This window comes from Mustelus asterias, chromosome 7 (assembly GCF_964213995.1).
Source record: "Mustelus asterias chromosome 7, sMusAst1.hap1.1, whole genome shotgun sequence".
Lineage (NCBI taxonomy): Eukaryota > Metazoa > Chordata > Chondrichthyes > Carcharhiniformes > Triakidae > Mustelus > Mustelus asterias.
In genome coordinates, this window is record NC_135807.1 from 7,441,968 (window position 1) to 7,459,750 (window position 17,783).

At 46.7% G+C, this 17,783-nt stretch overlaps 1 protein-coding gene across 1 annotated transcript in view; it reads left to right on the forward strand.

Moving 5' to 3' along the window:
- Positions 1–17,783, forward strand: part of LOC144495552 (desmoglein-2-like) — a 93,954-nt gene that overhangs the window by 19,104 nt on the left and 57,067 nt on the right. Inside the window, exons 2-4 of the mRNA XM_078215643.1 lie at positions 11,576–11,681; positions 15,328–15,533; positions 16,510–16,638. Coding sequence (XP_078071769.1) covers positions 11,576–11,681; positions 15,328–15,533; positions 16,510–16,638 — 441 coding nt within the window. The remainder of the gene's footprint in view (positions 1–11,575; positions 11,682–15,327; positions 15,534–16,509; positions 16,639–17,783) is intronic.

Consider the following 17,783-nt stretch of genomic DNA (forward strand, 5'->3'; position numbering starts at 1 on the left):
CCCTGGAGCATAAGAGGCTTTGGGGTGATCTTATAGAGGTCTATAAAATAATGAGGGGCATAGATCAGCTCGATAGTCAATGTCTTTTCCCAGAGGTAGGGGAGTTTTAAACCTAGAGGGCGTAGGTTTAAGGTGAGAGGTGAGAGATACAAAAAGGTCCAGAGGGGCAAATCTTGCACTCAGAGGAAGGTGAGTGTCTGGAACGAGCTACCAGAGGTGGTAATAGTGGCAGGTACAATTTTGTCTTTTAAAAAGCATTTAGACAGTTTAGTGGGTAAGATGGGTATAGAGGGATATGGGCTAAACGCAGGCAATTGGGACTAGCTTCGTGGTTAAAAAACAAGGGTGGCATGGACAAGTTGGGCCGAAGGGCCTGTTTCCATGCTGTAAACCTCTATGACTCTAACAAACACACGTTGTTGGAGACACATTGAGTGGCCTCCCATTATTACACTTAATGCATGTTTTTATGACTAGAAGCTTCCGTCTGACTAGCTTTTGTAGTCTGCACCATTTTATATCAAACTAAGAAGCCTACGACTTTTCTTTATTCTTTCGTGGGATATGGGTATCGCTGATAAGATGAGAATCTGTTGCCATTATGACATTTCCCTTGTACTAAGTGGCTTGTGAGGTCATTAAGAGTCAATTGTACTGCTGTGGTTCTGGAGTCACGTGCAGACCAGATCGGGTAAGGACGGCAGATTTCCTTCTCTAAAGGGCATTAGTGGACCAGATGGGTGTTTCCGACAATCGACAATGGGTCATCAGTAGATCCTTAATTCCGGATTTTTTTATTGAATTCAAACTTCACCATCTGCCTTTATGGGATTTGAACCCAGGTCCCCAGTTCTTGCCCTGGGTCTCTGAATTACTAGTCCAGTGACACTACTACCATGGTACTGCCTCCCCCTACAAATCTTTGGACACTAAGGCAATTTAGCATGGCCAATCCACCTAACCAGCATGTCTTTCAGACTGTGGGAGGAAACTGGAGCACCCAATGTAGAGCGTGCCAACAACTTAAGAACAGCTTCTTCCTTGCTGCCATCAGACTTTTGAATGGTCCGACCTCGTATTAAGTTGATCTTTCTCTACACCCTAGCTATGACTGTAACACTCCATTCTGCACCCTCTCCTTTCCTTCTTTATGAACGGTATGCTTTGTCTGTATAGCGTGCAAGAAATAATACTTTTCACTGTATACTAATACATGTGACAATAATAAATCAAATCAAGAACGTGCAAACTCTACACAGTGACCCAAGGCTGGAATTGAACCTGGGTCCCTAGCGCTGTGAGGCAGCAGTGCTAACCACTGTGCCACCGTGCCGCCCCACTTCTCTATGCTAAAGGTTAAGCAAGAATTTGGAAATGGGAAGTTGTGCAGTAGATTTGAAAATGGCTGAAGGGATTTGTATATTTAAAAAGAGAAATTGAACAAATCCAGGAAATGATAGACCGATCAAATTTAAGATCGGGGTGAAGATGGTGGGGGAGATAAAGGAATCTTTACTTCATAGGACAACTGGCAACGTGAAGAATAATGGTGTAGTCAGAACCTTTTTCAAAAGGGAAGGTTATCATAGAATCATAGAAACCCCACAGTGCAGAAGGAGGCCATTTGGCCCATCGAGTCTGCACCGACCACAATCCCACCCAGGCCCTACCCCCACACATTTACCCACTAATCTACGCATCCCAGGATTCTAAGGGGCAATTTTTAACCTGGTCAATCAACCTAACCTGCACATCTTTGGATGTGGGAGGAAACCGGAGCACCCGGAGGAAACCCACGCAGACACGAGGAGAATGTGCAAACTCCACACAGACAGTGACCCGAGCCGGGAATCGAACCCGGGACCCTGGAGCTGTGAAGCAGCAGTGCTAACCACTGTGCTACCGTGCCGCCCATCAATTATGGTAGTTATGCTTGGCCAACCTTCGCGTACCATTTAAAGCAGTGGTTCCCAAAGGGTGCGGCGAGAGAGGATGGCAAGTGTGGCGGGAAGATTCAAGGACAATCAAAGAAACATTTAAACATGGATAGATATTTTTCCAAAGTGAGAGCAAGAGCATCAAGTGATGCTGAGGACGATCCGAGTCCACGTTGTGATCCAGAATCGCCGTTCGAACAGAGTGCTGAAGAAGAGTCGTTTAATTCTACACCAGTAGCAGGCCCAAGCAAACCTCCAAAAAAGAAAGTTTGTCGACGATATATGGACAGCTGTCTGAGTCCCGGTTTCACATGGACTGGAGATGAAAACGTACCTCGGCCTGTGTGTTTGATCTGTGGTGAGAAGCTTTCCAATTCCAATATGGTCCCAAGCAAGATGAAAAGACATCTGTTGTCAAAACATGGAAATCTGGCGATCAAGGATATTCAATATTTTGAAAGGCTTTTAAAACAGCAGAAATGCCAACGATCATATTTCAACAAACGAATGACAGTCTTAGATAAGATGCAGGTTGTATCTTATCAAGTGGCTGAATTGATTGCTCAACAGACAAAGCCACATACAATAGCTGAAAAATTGATTCAGCATGTCTGCAGCTTGATTGTGAAAACTTTGTTTGGTGATGATCCTGAGCAAGAAGTTATGGAAATTCCTTTGTCTGATAATACAATTCACAGAAGAATAGTTGATATATCTGGATGAGGAAGTGGAGGGATGGGTTGGTAAGTTTGCCGACGACACGAAGGTTGGTGGTGTTGTGGATAGTTTGGAGGGATGTCAGAAGCTGCAGCGTGACATAGATAGGATGCAAGACTGGGCGGAGAAGTGGCAGATGGACTTCAACCCGTGTTGAAGTCCATCTGCCACTGTGTAGTGGTCCATTTTGGCAGGTCAAATGGGATGAAGGAGTATAATATCAAGGGTAAGACTCTTAGCAGTGTAGAGGATCAGAAGGACCTTGGGGTACGGGTCCATAGGACTCTTAACAAGGCCTTGCAGGTAGAGGAGGTGGTTAAGAAGGCGTATGGCGTGCTGGCCTTCATCAATCGAGGGATTGAGTTTAGGAGTCGGGAGATAATGATGCAGCTTTATAAGACCTTCGTCAGACCCCACTTGGAGTACTGTGCTCAGTTCTGGTTGCCTCATTGCAGGAGGGATGTGGAAATGATTGAAAGGGTGCAGAGAAGATTTACAAGGATGTTGCCTGGATTGGTTGGCATGCCTTATGAGGATAGGTTGAGGGAGCTCGGTCTTTTCTCCTTGGAGAGACGAAGGATGAGAGGTGACCTGATAGAGGTGTACAAGATGTTGAGAGGTATAGATCTGGTGGATTCTCGGAGGCTTTTTCCCAGGGCTGAAATGGCTGCTACGAGAGGACACAGGTTTAAGGTGCTGGGGAGTAGGTACAGAGGAGATGTCAGGGGTAAGTTTTTCTCTCGGAGGGTGGTGGGTGAGTGGAATCGGCTGCCGTCAGTGGTGGTGGAGGCAAACTCGGTAGGGTCTTTTTAAGAGACTTCTGGATGAGTACATGGAACTTAATAGGATTGAGGGTTATAGGTCAGCCTATATATAAGCCTAGGTAGGTAGGGACATGACCGGCGCAACTTGTGGGCCGAAGGGCCTGTTTGTGCTCTATTTTTTCTATATTCTATGTTCTATGTCAGCTAATATTGAGAAGCGTGTTTCCGAAAGTATGAAGAATTCTAAATTTGCCATTCAAGTTAATGAATCGACCGACATTAGTGGAAAAGCACAGTTGCTTGCCTATATCAGATTCATTCACAATGATGAAATAATCACACAGTTTCTATTTTGCAAGGAACTTGAAAAACGTACCAGAGGACAAGATATTTTCCAAACCTTGTCTGAGTATTTGGAAAAAGTTGAGATTTCATGGGATTCTTTTATTGGAATTTGTACGGATGGAGCGCCATGTGTGATAGGGAATGTGAGAGGCTTGGCGGCACCCATCAAACAGAAAAATCCAGATGTAATATCAACTCACTGTTTTTTACACAGAGAGACATGAATCACCAAGACCCTTGTAGCTGATTTGAAGTTGGTTCTAGATCAGACTGTGCGCATTGTGAACTTCATCAAAGCAAAACCACTAAAGGCGTGGTTATTTGCTCAACTCTGCAAAGACATGGAATCAAAACATCAATGCCTAATTCTGCACTCGGAGGTTCGCTGGATGTCTGGCGGAAAAGTTTTAAATCGGGTGTTGAAACTGAAGAACGAATGAAGAGAAATTTTGGAACAAGAAGGGAACCCATTGTACCACCCCATTGTACAACTGGATGACAAAGACTGGTGTGCAAAGCTGGCATATTTGGCCAATATCTTTTCCCGGTTGAATGTGCTCAATGCCAGTATGCAAGGCCGCGATGACAATATCCTCACAACTACAGACAAACTAACTGCATTCAATAACAAGCTTCAGCTCCGGCTCGGAAGAGCGATGCAACATAACCTCAATGTTCCCACTGGTAAAAAGTTTTTAAACGAGCAATGAATTGTACGGCCTCATACAGGAACATCTTGCAACACTGGTAGAAAAGATTGATCATTACTTCCCATCGTTGTCTACAGAAAAATTCGACTGGGTTAGAGACCCCTTTGCGAATTCCAGCTGTTCAGGTCTGACATTGGATGAGGAGGAGGAAATGGCCTGCATTTCGAGTGATCGCACCTTGAAAATGAAACACGGGAGTATGCCACTGGACTCTTTTTGGATAGACAACCAGAAACAATATCCATGCATCTCTTCAAGAGCATTAGCTATTCTTCTACACTTCACCACAACATATTGTTGTGAACAGGGATTTTCAGCTCTGACAAATATCAAAGACCAGAAAAGAGAAAGGCTTCTTTGTGTTGATGAGGAGATGAGAGTTTGTCTCAAATTAGACCTAATATAAATGAGATTACCCGACAAAAACAAACTCACACTTACTTAAGGTTACATATGTAAGAGGCTCGTCTATAAGTATATTTTGGGAATAAATCATGTTTTTATGTAACTGCATTGTTTTATACTTTCTGGATGTCCCATGATCATGTTATAAAGTAGTTGTGTTCTATGTTATGAATCAAGCACGGCTAGGAGTTGTTTTTTTTTGTTTTTGAATGTATTTCTTATCAATAAAAAATTCAGTGTGCCGCGAGCAAATATTTATTCCGAAAGTGCGGCCCAGTGAAAAAAGTTTGGGAACCACTGATTTAAAGTAATAGCTATGTAGCAGGTGTAATAAATAATTTGATTCTCCAAAGGTGCCTGCTGTCTGACTGGAGATGCGCATGAGTAAGCATCTGGGACAGAGTGCCACACCTTTGTCTCACTACACATCCTGCCAATGTTTTGTCCTGTGCTCTAGATTTGCATAGTACCTTTACACAATGAATCATTATATAAGATTGCAGTGCATTCAATCCATGCATTGTCTGTGCTGGATTAGCTCATCGTAAGAAGTCTCACAACACCAGGTTAAAGTCCAACAGGTTTATTTGGTAGCACGAGCCACTAGCTTTCGGAGCGCTGCTCCTTCATCAGGTGAGTGAGGACTTGTGTTCACAAACAGAGCATATACAGACACAAACTCAATTTACAAAATAATGGTTGGGATGCGAGTCTTTACAGGTAATCAAGTCTTAAAGGTACAAACAATGTGAGTGGAGAGAGGGTTAAGCTCAGGTTAAAGACATGTGTATTGTCTCCAGCCAGGATAGTTAGTGAGATTTTGCAAGCCCAGGCAAGTCGTGGGGGTTACAGATAGTGTGACATGAACCCAAGATCCCGGTTCGGCCTTTTGGCTAAGATCAAGTGTAGTATGGTCGGCAGCCCATGGTCGGCTGCACTTGGTTGAGGTCATTGGGTTACACTGAAGCTTCATATGTTTCAGATGAAGTAATTTTTTTAATTGGCATCTCGGCCTTTTAGCTAAGATGCAAATGAGCTCAAGTCTTGGAGGAGGAACCTCCCCCTTCTCCAATCAGCTTGGCTCATGTAGATCAGGCCCAGGACAGGGTGGTTTGGTCGCTCGCCCTGTCTTGTCAGCCTGGATCGGAAATGTCTCAACTTGTTGAGACTCTGAATTGGATTTGATTTGATTGAATTGGAACCCAAGATCCCGGTTGAGGCCGTCCTCATGTGTGCGGAACTTGGCTACCAGTCTGCTCAGCGACTCTGCGTTGTGTGTCATGAAGGCCGCCTTGGAGAACGCTTACCCAAAAATCAGAGGCCGAATGCCCGTGACCGCTGAAGTGTTCCCAACAGGAAGAGAACACTCTTGCCTGGTGACTGTCGAGCGGTGTCTGTACTCTCGCAGTGTCTGTACATTTAAGACTTGATTATCTGGTTCCTATGGTGAGGCTCATGGTTTGCATCACTCCATGGAGGAGGCAGAAAATGGTGACAAGTTTCTGCAGCAGACAAATTTGAAACCCCAACAACGCCGAAGGAGGCCATTCAGCCCATCAAGCCTGCACCAACTCTCCGAGAGAGCATCTTAGCCAGGCCCACTCCCTGCCTTCTCCCCACAAACCCCGCACATTTACCCCGGCTAATCCATCTGACCTATGGAGACGAAGGGGCAATTTAGCACGACCAATCCACCTAAACTACGCGTTATTGGAGTGTGGGAGGAAACCGGAGCACCCGGAGGAAACCCATGCAGACGTGGGGAGAATGTGCAGACTCCGCACAGATAGTGACCCAAGCCCGGAATCGAACCCAGGTCCCTGGTGCCGTGAGGCAGCAGTGCTAACCACTGAGGATATTCCACAATCCCTCCCAGTTGACAGAGTCAAAGGCCTTTGTGAGATCGAAGCAGGCCATGAACAGAGGTTGATGCTGAGAATTGTAAAGAATTCCGAAGATTCACAACCCTCCGAGTGAAAACATTTCTCCTCATCTCTATCCTAAGTGACATCCCCCTTATTTTGAAATTGTGCCCCCTGCTCTAGACTCCCCATGATGTGGAGATGCCGGCGTTGGACTGGGGTAAACACAGTAAGAAGTTTAACAACACCAGGTTAAAGTCCAACAGGTTTATTTGGTAGCAAAAGCCACACAAGCTTTCAGAGCTGCAAGCCCCTTCTTCAGGTGACTCACCTGAAGAAGGGGCTTGCAGCTCCGAAAGCTTGTGTGGCTTTTGCTACCAAATAAACCTGTTGGACTTTAACCTGGTGTTGTTAAACTTCTTACTAGACTCCCCAACCAGGGGAAACATCTTACCTGCATCTACCCTGTCTATTCCTTTCAGTATTTTGTAGGTTTCAATGAGATCGTCTCTCAATCCTCGAAACTCGAGAGAATAGCCCTGTTTGTGAAACATCCTGCACTCACCTGATGAAGGAGCAGCGCTCCGAAAGCTTGTGCTAGCAAATAAACCTGTTGGACTTTAACCTGGTGTTGTGAGACTTCTTACTGTACTTACCCCAGTCCAACGCCGGCATCTCCACACCGTGGCTATTACTGTAACATTACATTCTGCACTCTCTCCTTTCTTTCTCCCCGATGTACTCTCTGAATGGTTGGTACGCTTTGTCTGTATAGCGCGCAAGAAACAATACTTTTCACTGTATGTTAGTACATGTGACAATAAATAAAATCGAAAGAGAGAGAAGTTGAAAAATCTGACTCTACATTTTTAAAAACTTTTTATTTTTTTCATTCGAGGGGTGTGGGCATGGTTGGGTAGGGCAGCATTTATTGCCCATCCCTGTTTGCCCTTTATTCTTTACTTGTTTATGCCACTCCTTGCGATCCAACAAATATTGCCCAAATGCCATATTTTCCCAGACTGCACCTTCCGAGATATCTTTTACATCTAAAGATCTATCCACTTCTGTCAATTCAACGCCTGAGCCTTGACAGAACTCCAACGACAGAACTCCAAAGATTCACCACCCTCTGACTGAAGAAGTTCCTCCTCTTCCTCAGTCCGAAATGAGCTACCCCTTATCCTGAGACTGCGTCCCTGTGTGCTACACCCTCTTATCTCACTCTGCCAAAGGAAACATTCTTTCTGCATCGACCCGAAAGTTAAACATCTACTCTCAAGTTTAAGTTTATTTATTAGTGTCACAAGTAGGCTTACATTAAAACTGCGGTGAAGTTACTGTGAAAATCCCCTGGTCGCCACACTCCGGCGCCTGTTCGGGTACACTGAGGGAGAATTTAGCATGGCCAATGCACCCTAACCAGCACATCTTTCGGACTGCAGGAAGAAACCGGAGCACCCGGAGGAAACCCACGCAGACACGGGGAGAATGTACAAACTCCACACAGACAGTGACCCAAGGCCGGAATCAAACCCGGGTCTCTGGCGCTGTGAGGCAACAGCGCTAACCACTGTGCCATCATGCCTGTTGAGCCTTTAGAACAGAGATGAGGAGAAATTTCTTCAGCCAGAGAGTGGTGGGTCTGTGGAATTCATTGCCACAGAGGGCTGTGGAGGCCGAGACGTTGAGCGTCTTCAAGACAGAAATTGATAAATTCTTGATTTCTCGAGGAATTAAGGGCTATGGGGAGAGAGCGGGTAAATGGAGTTGAAATCAGCCATGATTGAATGGTGGAGTGGACTCGATGGGCCGAATGGCCTTACTTCCACTCCTATGTCTTATGGTCTTATGGAGCCCTGTTAGAATTTTGTATGCTTTCCTGAGATAATAGCACCTTCAGAGAGCCTGCACTGACTTGATGGACTCAGCAGATATCTGCTTGATAGCACAATTGGATAAGCTCCAAATGTGTTCCAACCTTCCATGAAGAAGCTGATGAAATTTGCGGGCATGTCTGATGTCTGTAAAATAAGCAAGAATATTACGCACGCTATAATGTTTCCACATTCAGCAGAGGTAAATTTGTTGCTCAACTCCATGTACTTGTTTAGGCAGCATGTTGGCACAGTGGTTAGCACTGCTGCCTCACAGCGCCACGGACCCGGGTTCAATTCCCAGCCTGTCTGTGTGGAGTTTGCACATTCTCTCCGTGTCTGTGTGGGTTTCCTCCGGTGCTCTGGTTTCTTCCCAAAGATGTGGAGGTTAAAGAACAAAGAAAATTACAGCACAGGAACAGGCCCTTCGGCCCTCCAAGCCTGCACCGACCATGCTGCCCGTCTGAACTAAAACCCCCTACCCTTCCGGGGACCATATCCCTCTATTCCCATCCTATTCGTGAACTTGTCAAGATGCCCCTTAAAAGTCAGTATTGTATCCGCTTCCACTACCTGCCCCGACAACGAGTTCCAGGCACCCACCACCCTCTGTGTAAAAAATCTGCCTCGTACATCTCCTTTAAACCTTGCCCCTCGCACCTTAAACCTATGCCCCCTAGTAATTGACTCTTCCACCCTGGGAAAAAAGCTAGATAGATAGATTGGTCATGGGAAATGTAAGGGATTATAGGGATAAGGCCCGGGTAAGACACTCGCCAGAATTCTACCACCCCACCCACCCACGGGAATCGGAGCAGGCTCCAATGGGAAGCTCCATTGATCTCGGGTGGGATTTTACAGTTTCAGGATGAGCAAGACTGTAAAATCCCGCCCACTCTGTCAGGGAGTCGGTGCAGACCCAATGGGCCAAATGGACTCTTCTGCACTGTAGGGTTTCTATGATTTAAAAAAAAATCCTGAAAAACAGGTTAAAAACTGCTTATTCCTTTAGGTTCCCCATCTGCAGTAGGCCAAACTTCTTTCAACCCTTGGAAAAGAGTCTCGCCTTGTCAGCCAATCTGGGCAACGGCACTCCAATTCTTCCAGGCACAGCGCTGCAGTGGCCAGAAGAGATACTGCAACACTCTGCTTGGAACTGACTCCCAGCATCATTCCCAGGGGAGGTCCTAGGGATCGGTGGGGTAGGCCACAGGGGTAGGGAGGGCCAGAGATCCCCGGTCCCGGAGGGGTGGGCGCCCCAAATCTGAAGGGGCCTTCAGATGAAGGAATTCCATCCCTCACTTCCCATCCCATCCGTAATTCAGAAATTGGAGCTGAACGTATTGAGCAAGAGGGGAGTATTCCATCGCACGCCTGACTTCTTCCTTGTAGATGGTAGACAGGCTAGAGTCAGGAGGTGAGTTACTCACCACAGGATTCCCAGCCTTTGACCTGCTCTGGTAGCCACAGTATTTATTTGGCTGGTCCAGTTCAGTTTCTGTTCAACAGTAAGACAGAGATAGATAGGTTCTTGATTAATAAGGGGATCAGGGGTTATGGGGAAAAGGCAGGAGAATGGGGATGAGAAAAATATCAGCCATGATTGAATGGCGGAGCAGACTCGATGGGCCGAGTGGCCTAATTCTGCTCCTATGTCTTATGGTCCCCCCAGAATGTAGATAGTGGCAGATTTAGTGAGGGTAATGCCATTGAATGTCAGGGGACGATGGCTAGATCGTCTCTTGTTAGAAATGGTCACTGCCCAGCACTTGTGTGGCGCAAATGTTACTTGTCACTTTTGGTTTGATTTCATTTATTATTGTCACATGTATTGGGATACAGTGGAAGGTATTGTTTCTTGCGCACTGCACAGACAAAACATACTGTTCGTAGAGTACATAGGGGAGAAGGAAAAGAGTAGGGTTCAGAATGTGTTTTTTCTTACCAGCCTAAGCCTGAATATTATCTGGGTCTTGCTGCGTAGGGATACAGTAATGCTTCTGAACATTGTCCAATCATCAGAGCAACATCCCCACTCCTGGCTCTATGATGGAAGGAAGGCCATTTGAAGATTGAATTTGAAGCCTCCTTGTTTAGGTATCTTGCAATTTTTTTCGAGAACAACAGCATCTGGCTGTTTAACAGTGAATCACATCAGAAGATTAAATGTGCGCAACCTTTAGTGTGAGAGAAAGGGGCATCACGGTGGCACAGTGGTTCACCCTGCTGCCTCACAGCGTCAAGGACCCGGGTTCAATCCCTGGCTTGGGTCGCTTTCTGTGCGGAGTTTGCATGTTCTCCCCGTGTCTTTTTAAAAATTTATTTATGAGACATGGGCATCGCTGGCCGTGCCAGCATTTATTGCCAGTCCCTAGTTGTCCGAGGGCAGTTGAGAGTCAACCACATTGCTGTGGCTCTGGAGTCACATGTAGGCCAGACCGGGTAAGGACGGCAGATTTCCTTCCCTAAAGGACATTAGTGAACCAGATGGGTTTTTCCGACAATCAACAACATGGTCATCAGTAGATTCTTAATTCCAGATATGTTTTATTGAATTCAAATTCCACTATCTGCCATGGCGGGATTCGAATCCGGGTCCCCAGAGCATTAGCAGAGTTTCTGGATTAATAATCTAGCAATAATTCCACTAAACTATCACCTCTGCATGGTCTTACTCCGGTTTCCTCCCACAGTCCGAAAGGCGTGCTGGTTAGGTGCATTGGCCGTGCTAAATTCTCCCTCTGTACCTGAACAGGCGCAGGAGTGTGGTGACTAGGGGATTTACACAGTAACTTCATTGCAGTGTTAATATAAGCCTACTTGTGACACTAATAACTAAATAGAAGGCTATCCATCGGTGGAAGTTGAGTGTAACATTGACTGAGCATGAGAGATTGGTTGATGTGAAATCTTCTAAATATGTAAACCTTTCTATACAAGTGTGTGATCTTTTTCCAGAATTACTGTGAGGTTGTGCAATGTGTTTGCAACAGAGGATTTTCCGAGCGAAAGGTTGAGGTGGAGATTGCCCCACACGTTTCCAAAGGGGAAGTTATTCTTACAGGTGAGTCCCAGCTGGGATGCAGCAGCTATTATTGATTTGGCTCTCTACATCTTTCCATCACCTCCCTCCAAAGTCCCCTCCAAAATTCCAAATCCTTCAAAGTTGTTTGAAGGTTTTCACGGTGAGAGTTGTAACAACAAGGAAGAAAAATTTACTGTTATACACGGGACTACCATTTTGTCATCGTAATGCAGGAGGCCAATCGGCCCATCGAGTCCATTGCAGCTCCCTGTAAAGCTATCCGGTCAACCTCGCCCTGATCCCTGTAGCCCGCCATGTTTATTTCCCTCCAGTTCCCATCCAATTTCCTTTAGAAATCATTGATCACCTCCAGAGAAAAGTTGCAGCACAAAAGGAGGCCATTCGGTCCATCTTGTCCATGCCAGCCCACGGACACCCAGGTGCCCACCTTCCTGCACCCGGCCCATATTCCTGTAGCTTACGGCTTGTAGATCCAGGTACTTATTTAAAGTGTTTAGGGTCTCTGCCTTCACCACCAACTCAGGCAGTGAATTCCAGACACCCACCACCCTCTGTGTAAAAAGGTTCTTCCTCATGTCCCCTCTCCACCTACTGCCACTTATCCTGAATCTAAGTCCCCTGGCTCTAGAATTCTCCACCAAGACAAACAATTTTATCCCGTCCACTCTATCTCTTCCTCTCATAATTATGTACACTTCTCCCACCCTGATCGGCACGGTGGCACAGTGGTTAGCACCGCCGCCTCACAGCGCCAGGGACCCGGGTTCGATTCCCGGCTTGGATCACTGTCTGTGTGGAGTCTGCACCTTCGCCCCATGTCTGCGTGGGTTTCCTGCGGGTGCTCCGGTTTCCTCCCACACAAAGATGTGTTGGCTAGGTGCATTGGCCACGTTAAATTGCTCCTTAATGTCCTGGGATGCATAGGTTAGAGGGATTAGCGGGGTAAATGTGTGGGCTGATGGGGATAGGGCTTTAGTGGGATTGTGGTCAATGCAGACCAGATGGGCCGAATGGCCTCCTTCTGTACCTTATGATTCTATATCATAGAAACCCTACAATCCCACCCAGGCCTTATCCCCATAACCCCATGCATTTACCCTAGCTAGTCTCCCTGACGCTAAGAGGCAATTTAGCATGGCCAATCCACCTAACCTGCACATCTTTGGACTGTGGGAAGAAACCGGAGCACCCGGAGGAAACCCACGCAGACACGGGGAGAATGTGCAAACTCCACACAGACAGTGACCCAAGCCAGGAATCGAACCCGGGTCCCTGACACTGTGAGGCAGCAGCGCGAACCACTGTGCCACCGTGCCGCCCCGAAGATTCTATGATCGGCAGTGAGTTCCAGGTTATTAGCACTCGCTGTAATAAGAAGTATCCTCACATCCCACCATGCACCTCTTGCATGAAACCTTAAATCTGTGTCCTCTTGTCGTTCAACAATGAGTGAATAGGAAACAGTATTTTTGATATGATTAATGAAATAGCCTTGCCCGGACGTGCCATACACACTGAGATGGACAGATCTGGTTTGAACCCTCAGGATGTTTTATTGGGTTCGCTGAGATGATAGAGCAGGATCCTATTGGTTAGAAATGAGAATAATCGGCAAGGACTGTCGCCTTGTTGCTACCTCATAGGACATTCTTAAACCAAGTGAGAATAGTCGTAGCCAGTGATTTTTCCCGGTTGTTCTATACCTGGAGTATTGTGTGCAGTTTTGGTGTCCTTATCTGAAGAAGGATGTCCTTTCTATAGAAGGAGTACAGCAAAGGTTTACCAGGCTGATTTCTGGGATGGCAGGTCTGTCAAATGAGGAGAGACTAAGTTGATTAGGGTTATATTCACTGGAGTTTAGAAGAGTGAGAGGGGATCTTATAGAAACTTATAAAATTCTAACAAGGTTAGACAGGGTAGATTCAGAAAAAATGTTCCCGATGGTGGGGGAGTCCAGAACTAGGGGTCATAGTTTGAGGATAAGGGGTAAACCTTTTAGAACGGAAGTGAGGAGACATTTCTTCACCCAGAGGGTGGTGAATGTGTGGAATTCACTCCCACAGAAAGTAGTTCAGGACAAAACATTGTGTGATTTCAAGAAGTAATTAGATATAGCTCTTGGGGCTAAAGGGATCAAGGGATATGGGGGGGAAGGGGGAAATCAGGATATTGAATTCGATGATCAGCTGTGATCAAAATGAATGGCGGAGCAGGCTCGAAGGGCTGAATGGCCTCCTCCTGCTTCTAGTTTCTATGTTTCTAGACCTGATGACAAAACTGTAGAATTTTTTGTATATTTATTTATGGGACATGGGCGTCGCTGGCTGGGCCAACATTTATTACCCATCCCCAGTCGCCCGAGGGCAGTTCAGAGTCAACCACATTGCTGTGGCTCTGGAGTCACATGTAGGCCAGACCAGGTAAGGACGGCAGATTTCCTTCCCTAAAGGACATTAGTGAACCAGATGGGTTTTTCTGACAATCGACAATGGTTTCATGGCCATCAGTAGATTCCTAATTCCAGATTTTAAAAAATTGAATTTAAATTCTACCGTGGTGGGATTCGAACCTGGGTCCCCAGAACATTAGCTGAGTTTCTGGATTAATAGTCTAGCGATAATTCCACTAGGCCGTCACCTCCCCACAGTGGGAGCTGGAGTAGCCCATGAACTCCTCTGAGCTTGCTCCGCAACTCAGTAACATCATGGCTGCATTTGTACCTCCAGATCGCCCTGTCCCTATTTCAATCGATTATCTTGTGTGCAAAAGCCTTGGAACTGAGTGTGGATCTCAGCAAGAACAACTGTTCAAGGAACACTTGAATGGAGATCCGTGGGTGGCTCTGAAACACAAGGCCTCTTTCAATTGAACACTTAACCTATTGGGCTCAATATTAAGTTCAACAATTTATTGTTTTCCTTTGTATTTTTCTTTGGTTTTCCATTTGGTTTAAGGGGCACCGGAACAGAAGGAGGCCATTCAGCCCTTCAGGCAGCACCTGTACATTATCTTGTCATTCACACCTCCTCTGGATACTTCCTCTGTTTCATTACACGTGCCATTACCAACCCCCTTTGGTCTTGTACTACCATCTCTATTCTCATTTAATCTCCTCCTTGCTTTCCACCATATCCCTTTTGTTCTCCCCCCCCCCCCCCCCCCCCCCGGCCATCCCCTTATTTGCTTAAAACCTGTTACATCCCCAGGCAACACGGTGGCACAGTGGTTAGCGCTGCTGCCTCACAGCGCCAGGGATCCGGGTTCGATTCCCGGCTTGGGTCACTCTGTGCAGAGTTTGCATGTTCTCCCCGTGTCTGCGTGGGTTTCCTCCGGGTGCTCCGGTTTCGTCCCACAGTCCAAAAGATGTGTGGATTGGCCATGCTAAATTGCCCTTGAGTGTCAGGGGGACCAGCTAGGGTAAATGCATGGGGTTAAGGGGATAGAGCCTGGGTGGGTTTGTTGTCAGTGCAGACTGGATGGGCCAAATGGCCTCCTTCTGCATGGTAGGATTCTATGAAATGTAGACGCCACTTCTCTCTTCACAAATGTTGCCCGATAGACAGTGAGCCTGACCAGCGAAGCCACATCCCCTGAACGAATTTTTTTTAAAGCCCAGCAGTCTTTGTACTCAAATCTAATTCTAGACCAATTTTCCCAAATCCAGTGCAGTTCCGTGACTGTGCCTTGGGGAAGAATGTCCGGTTCAGCACCAACGATGAGGGCTTTGAAGTGGATGGTGCTGGAGTTGTACGTGCCGTTCAGACTCGAAATGTTGACTCAAAGCACGAGTTCAAAGTGTTGGCGGAAGATTTGGAAACTTGTGAAACGTGGGCAGTGGAAATCCAGTTAATCGCTCTGAAGAAGACTGAGGTGAGGGTGCTCTGTGCGCTCGGCTTTACACAGAGGTGAGGAGGGAATGGGTGGGGTGGAGGCAGAGCACAGAGTCGCAGGAAGGTTACGGTGCAGGAAGAGGCCATTCAGCCCATTGTGTCTGTGTTGGCAGAAAAGGAGAAAAAGGATTTTTAAAATTTTAATCCCGTTTTCCAGCACCCAGTCGTTGGCTTTGCAAGTTCCAGCCTTCACATCCAGATCCAGGCCCCTTTTAAATGACTTGAGCTTTTCAGCCTCAATCACCAGTTCAGGCAGTGAATTCCAGACACCCACCACCCTCTGGGTGAAAAAGCTTTTCCTCACATCCCCTCTAATCCTGCCCCTATTTCTTGATGCTGGAATGAATTGGTGGCGCAGTGGTTAGCACTGCTGCCTCACAGCGCCAGGGACCCGGGTTCGATTCCCAGTTCGGGTCACTGTCTGTGCGGAGTTTGCACGTTCTCCCCATGTCTGGGTGGGTTTCCTCCGGGTGCTCCGGTTTCCCCTCAGTCCGAAAGCGTGCTGGTTAGGGTGCATTGGCCGTGCTAAATTCTCCCTCAGCGTACCCGAACAGGCGCCGGAGTGTGGCGACTAGGGGATTCTTATACTAACTTCATTGCGGTGTTACTTGTGACACTAATAAATAAACTTTTACCCATCACTTTAAACCTCTGCCCCCGGTATTGACCCCTCAGCTCGGGGGAAACGAGTCCTTCCTGCTTATCCTATGGAGGCCCCTCATCGTTCTGTCTGACGCCAGCCGAGACATATGAACCCGGGTACCTGATGCTGTGAGGCTGCAGTGCTAACCACTGCGATTCATTCCAGCATCAAGAAATAGTCTTGTTAGTGAAGCAACATGGAGACAGAAATGATTGAACCTTTGAATCAATTTCTGGGATTGCCAATGCGCGCTCATTCCTTTGACAAACTGGGGGAGTTTTCTAAAGCTGAGATGGTTTCCGGTTTGTTACAGCTTGTGAAAAGGAGTCTTGAAGTGATCCGTTTTCCACCAAAAAGGAGCTCCAGACAGCAGAAGAGAAACTGGATCACTCCACCACTTGACATGATTGAAAATGAGAAGCCAAAAAATCCAATTGCTGTAGTAAGTGAACATTTGTTTTGTTTACTCGTGGGCTGGTGAGCACTTTTTGCCCATCATTGGGACCTAGGGATGGGCGATGAATGCTGGCCTAACCAGCGGCGCCCGTGTCTCTTGAATGAATTTTAAAATTTGCCGTTGCGTAGGTGAGGGGTGAGCCGCTGCCTTGAACCGTTGGAGTCCGTTTGGTGTAGGTATACCCACAGCGCTGGTGGATGTGGTGCCAGACAAGTGGACAAAGCAAACCGTTCATAGAGAAGGAAACGAGAGAGTGCAGAATGTAGTGTTACAGTCATAGTTAGGGTGCAGAGAAAGATCAACTTAATGCGAGGTAGGTACGTTCAAAAGTCTGGGAAGAAGCTGTTCTTGAGTCGGTTGGTACGTGACCTCAGACTTTTGAATCTTTTTCCCGACGGAAGGAGGTGGAAGAGAGAATGTCCGGGGTGCATGGGGTCCTTAAGTGGCTAGCACTGCTGCCTCACAGCGCCAGGGACATGGGTTTAATTCCCGGCTGGATCGTTGTCTGTGTGGAGTTTGCACATTCTACCCCCGTGTCTGTGTGGGTTTCCTCCCGGGTGCTCCAGCTTCCCCTCTCAGTCTGAAAGACGTGCTGGTTAGATGCATTGGCCGTGCTACATTTTCCCTCAGTGTACCCGAACAGGCACCAGAGTGTTGCAGCTAGGGGATTTTCATAGTGATTTCATTGCAGTGTTAATGTAAGCCGGCTTGTGACGAATAAATAAACTTTACTTTTACTTTACAAGATCATGGATCACTCCTGATCTTGGGCTTGATCTGACACTTGACCTCAGCCAAGAAGCCGGGATGTAAATAGTGGAGTTCCCCCAGGGATTGGCGTTGAAAACATGCGCTTTTTAAAAAACATGTATTTGACCGCTGGGTCAAAATCCTGGAACCCCCTCCCTGACAGCACTGTAGGTGTACCTATACCTCACAGACTGCAGTGATTCAATATAATGGCTCCCCATCACCTTCCCTAGGGCAAATGGGGATGGGCAATAAATACTGATCTAGCCAGCAACGCCCACATCGCATTATCGAATAACTAACATCTATTTACAAAGGGGTTGTGGGAACTGAGAGACCTGGGAGTTTATGTGCAAATTATTGAAGGCTTATATGCAAAT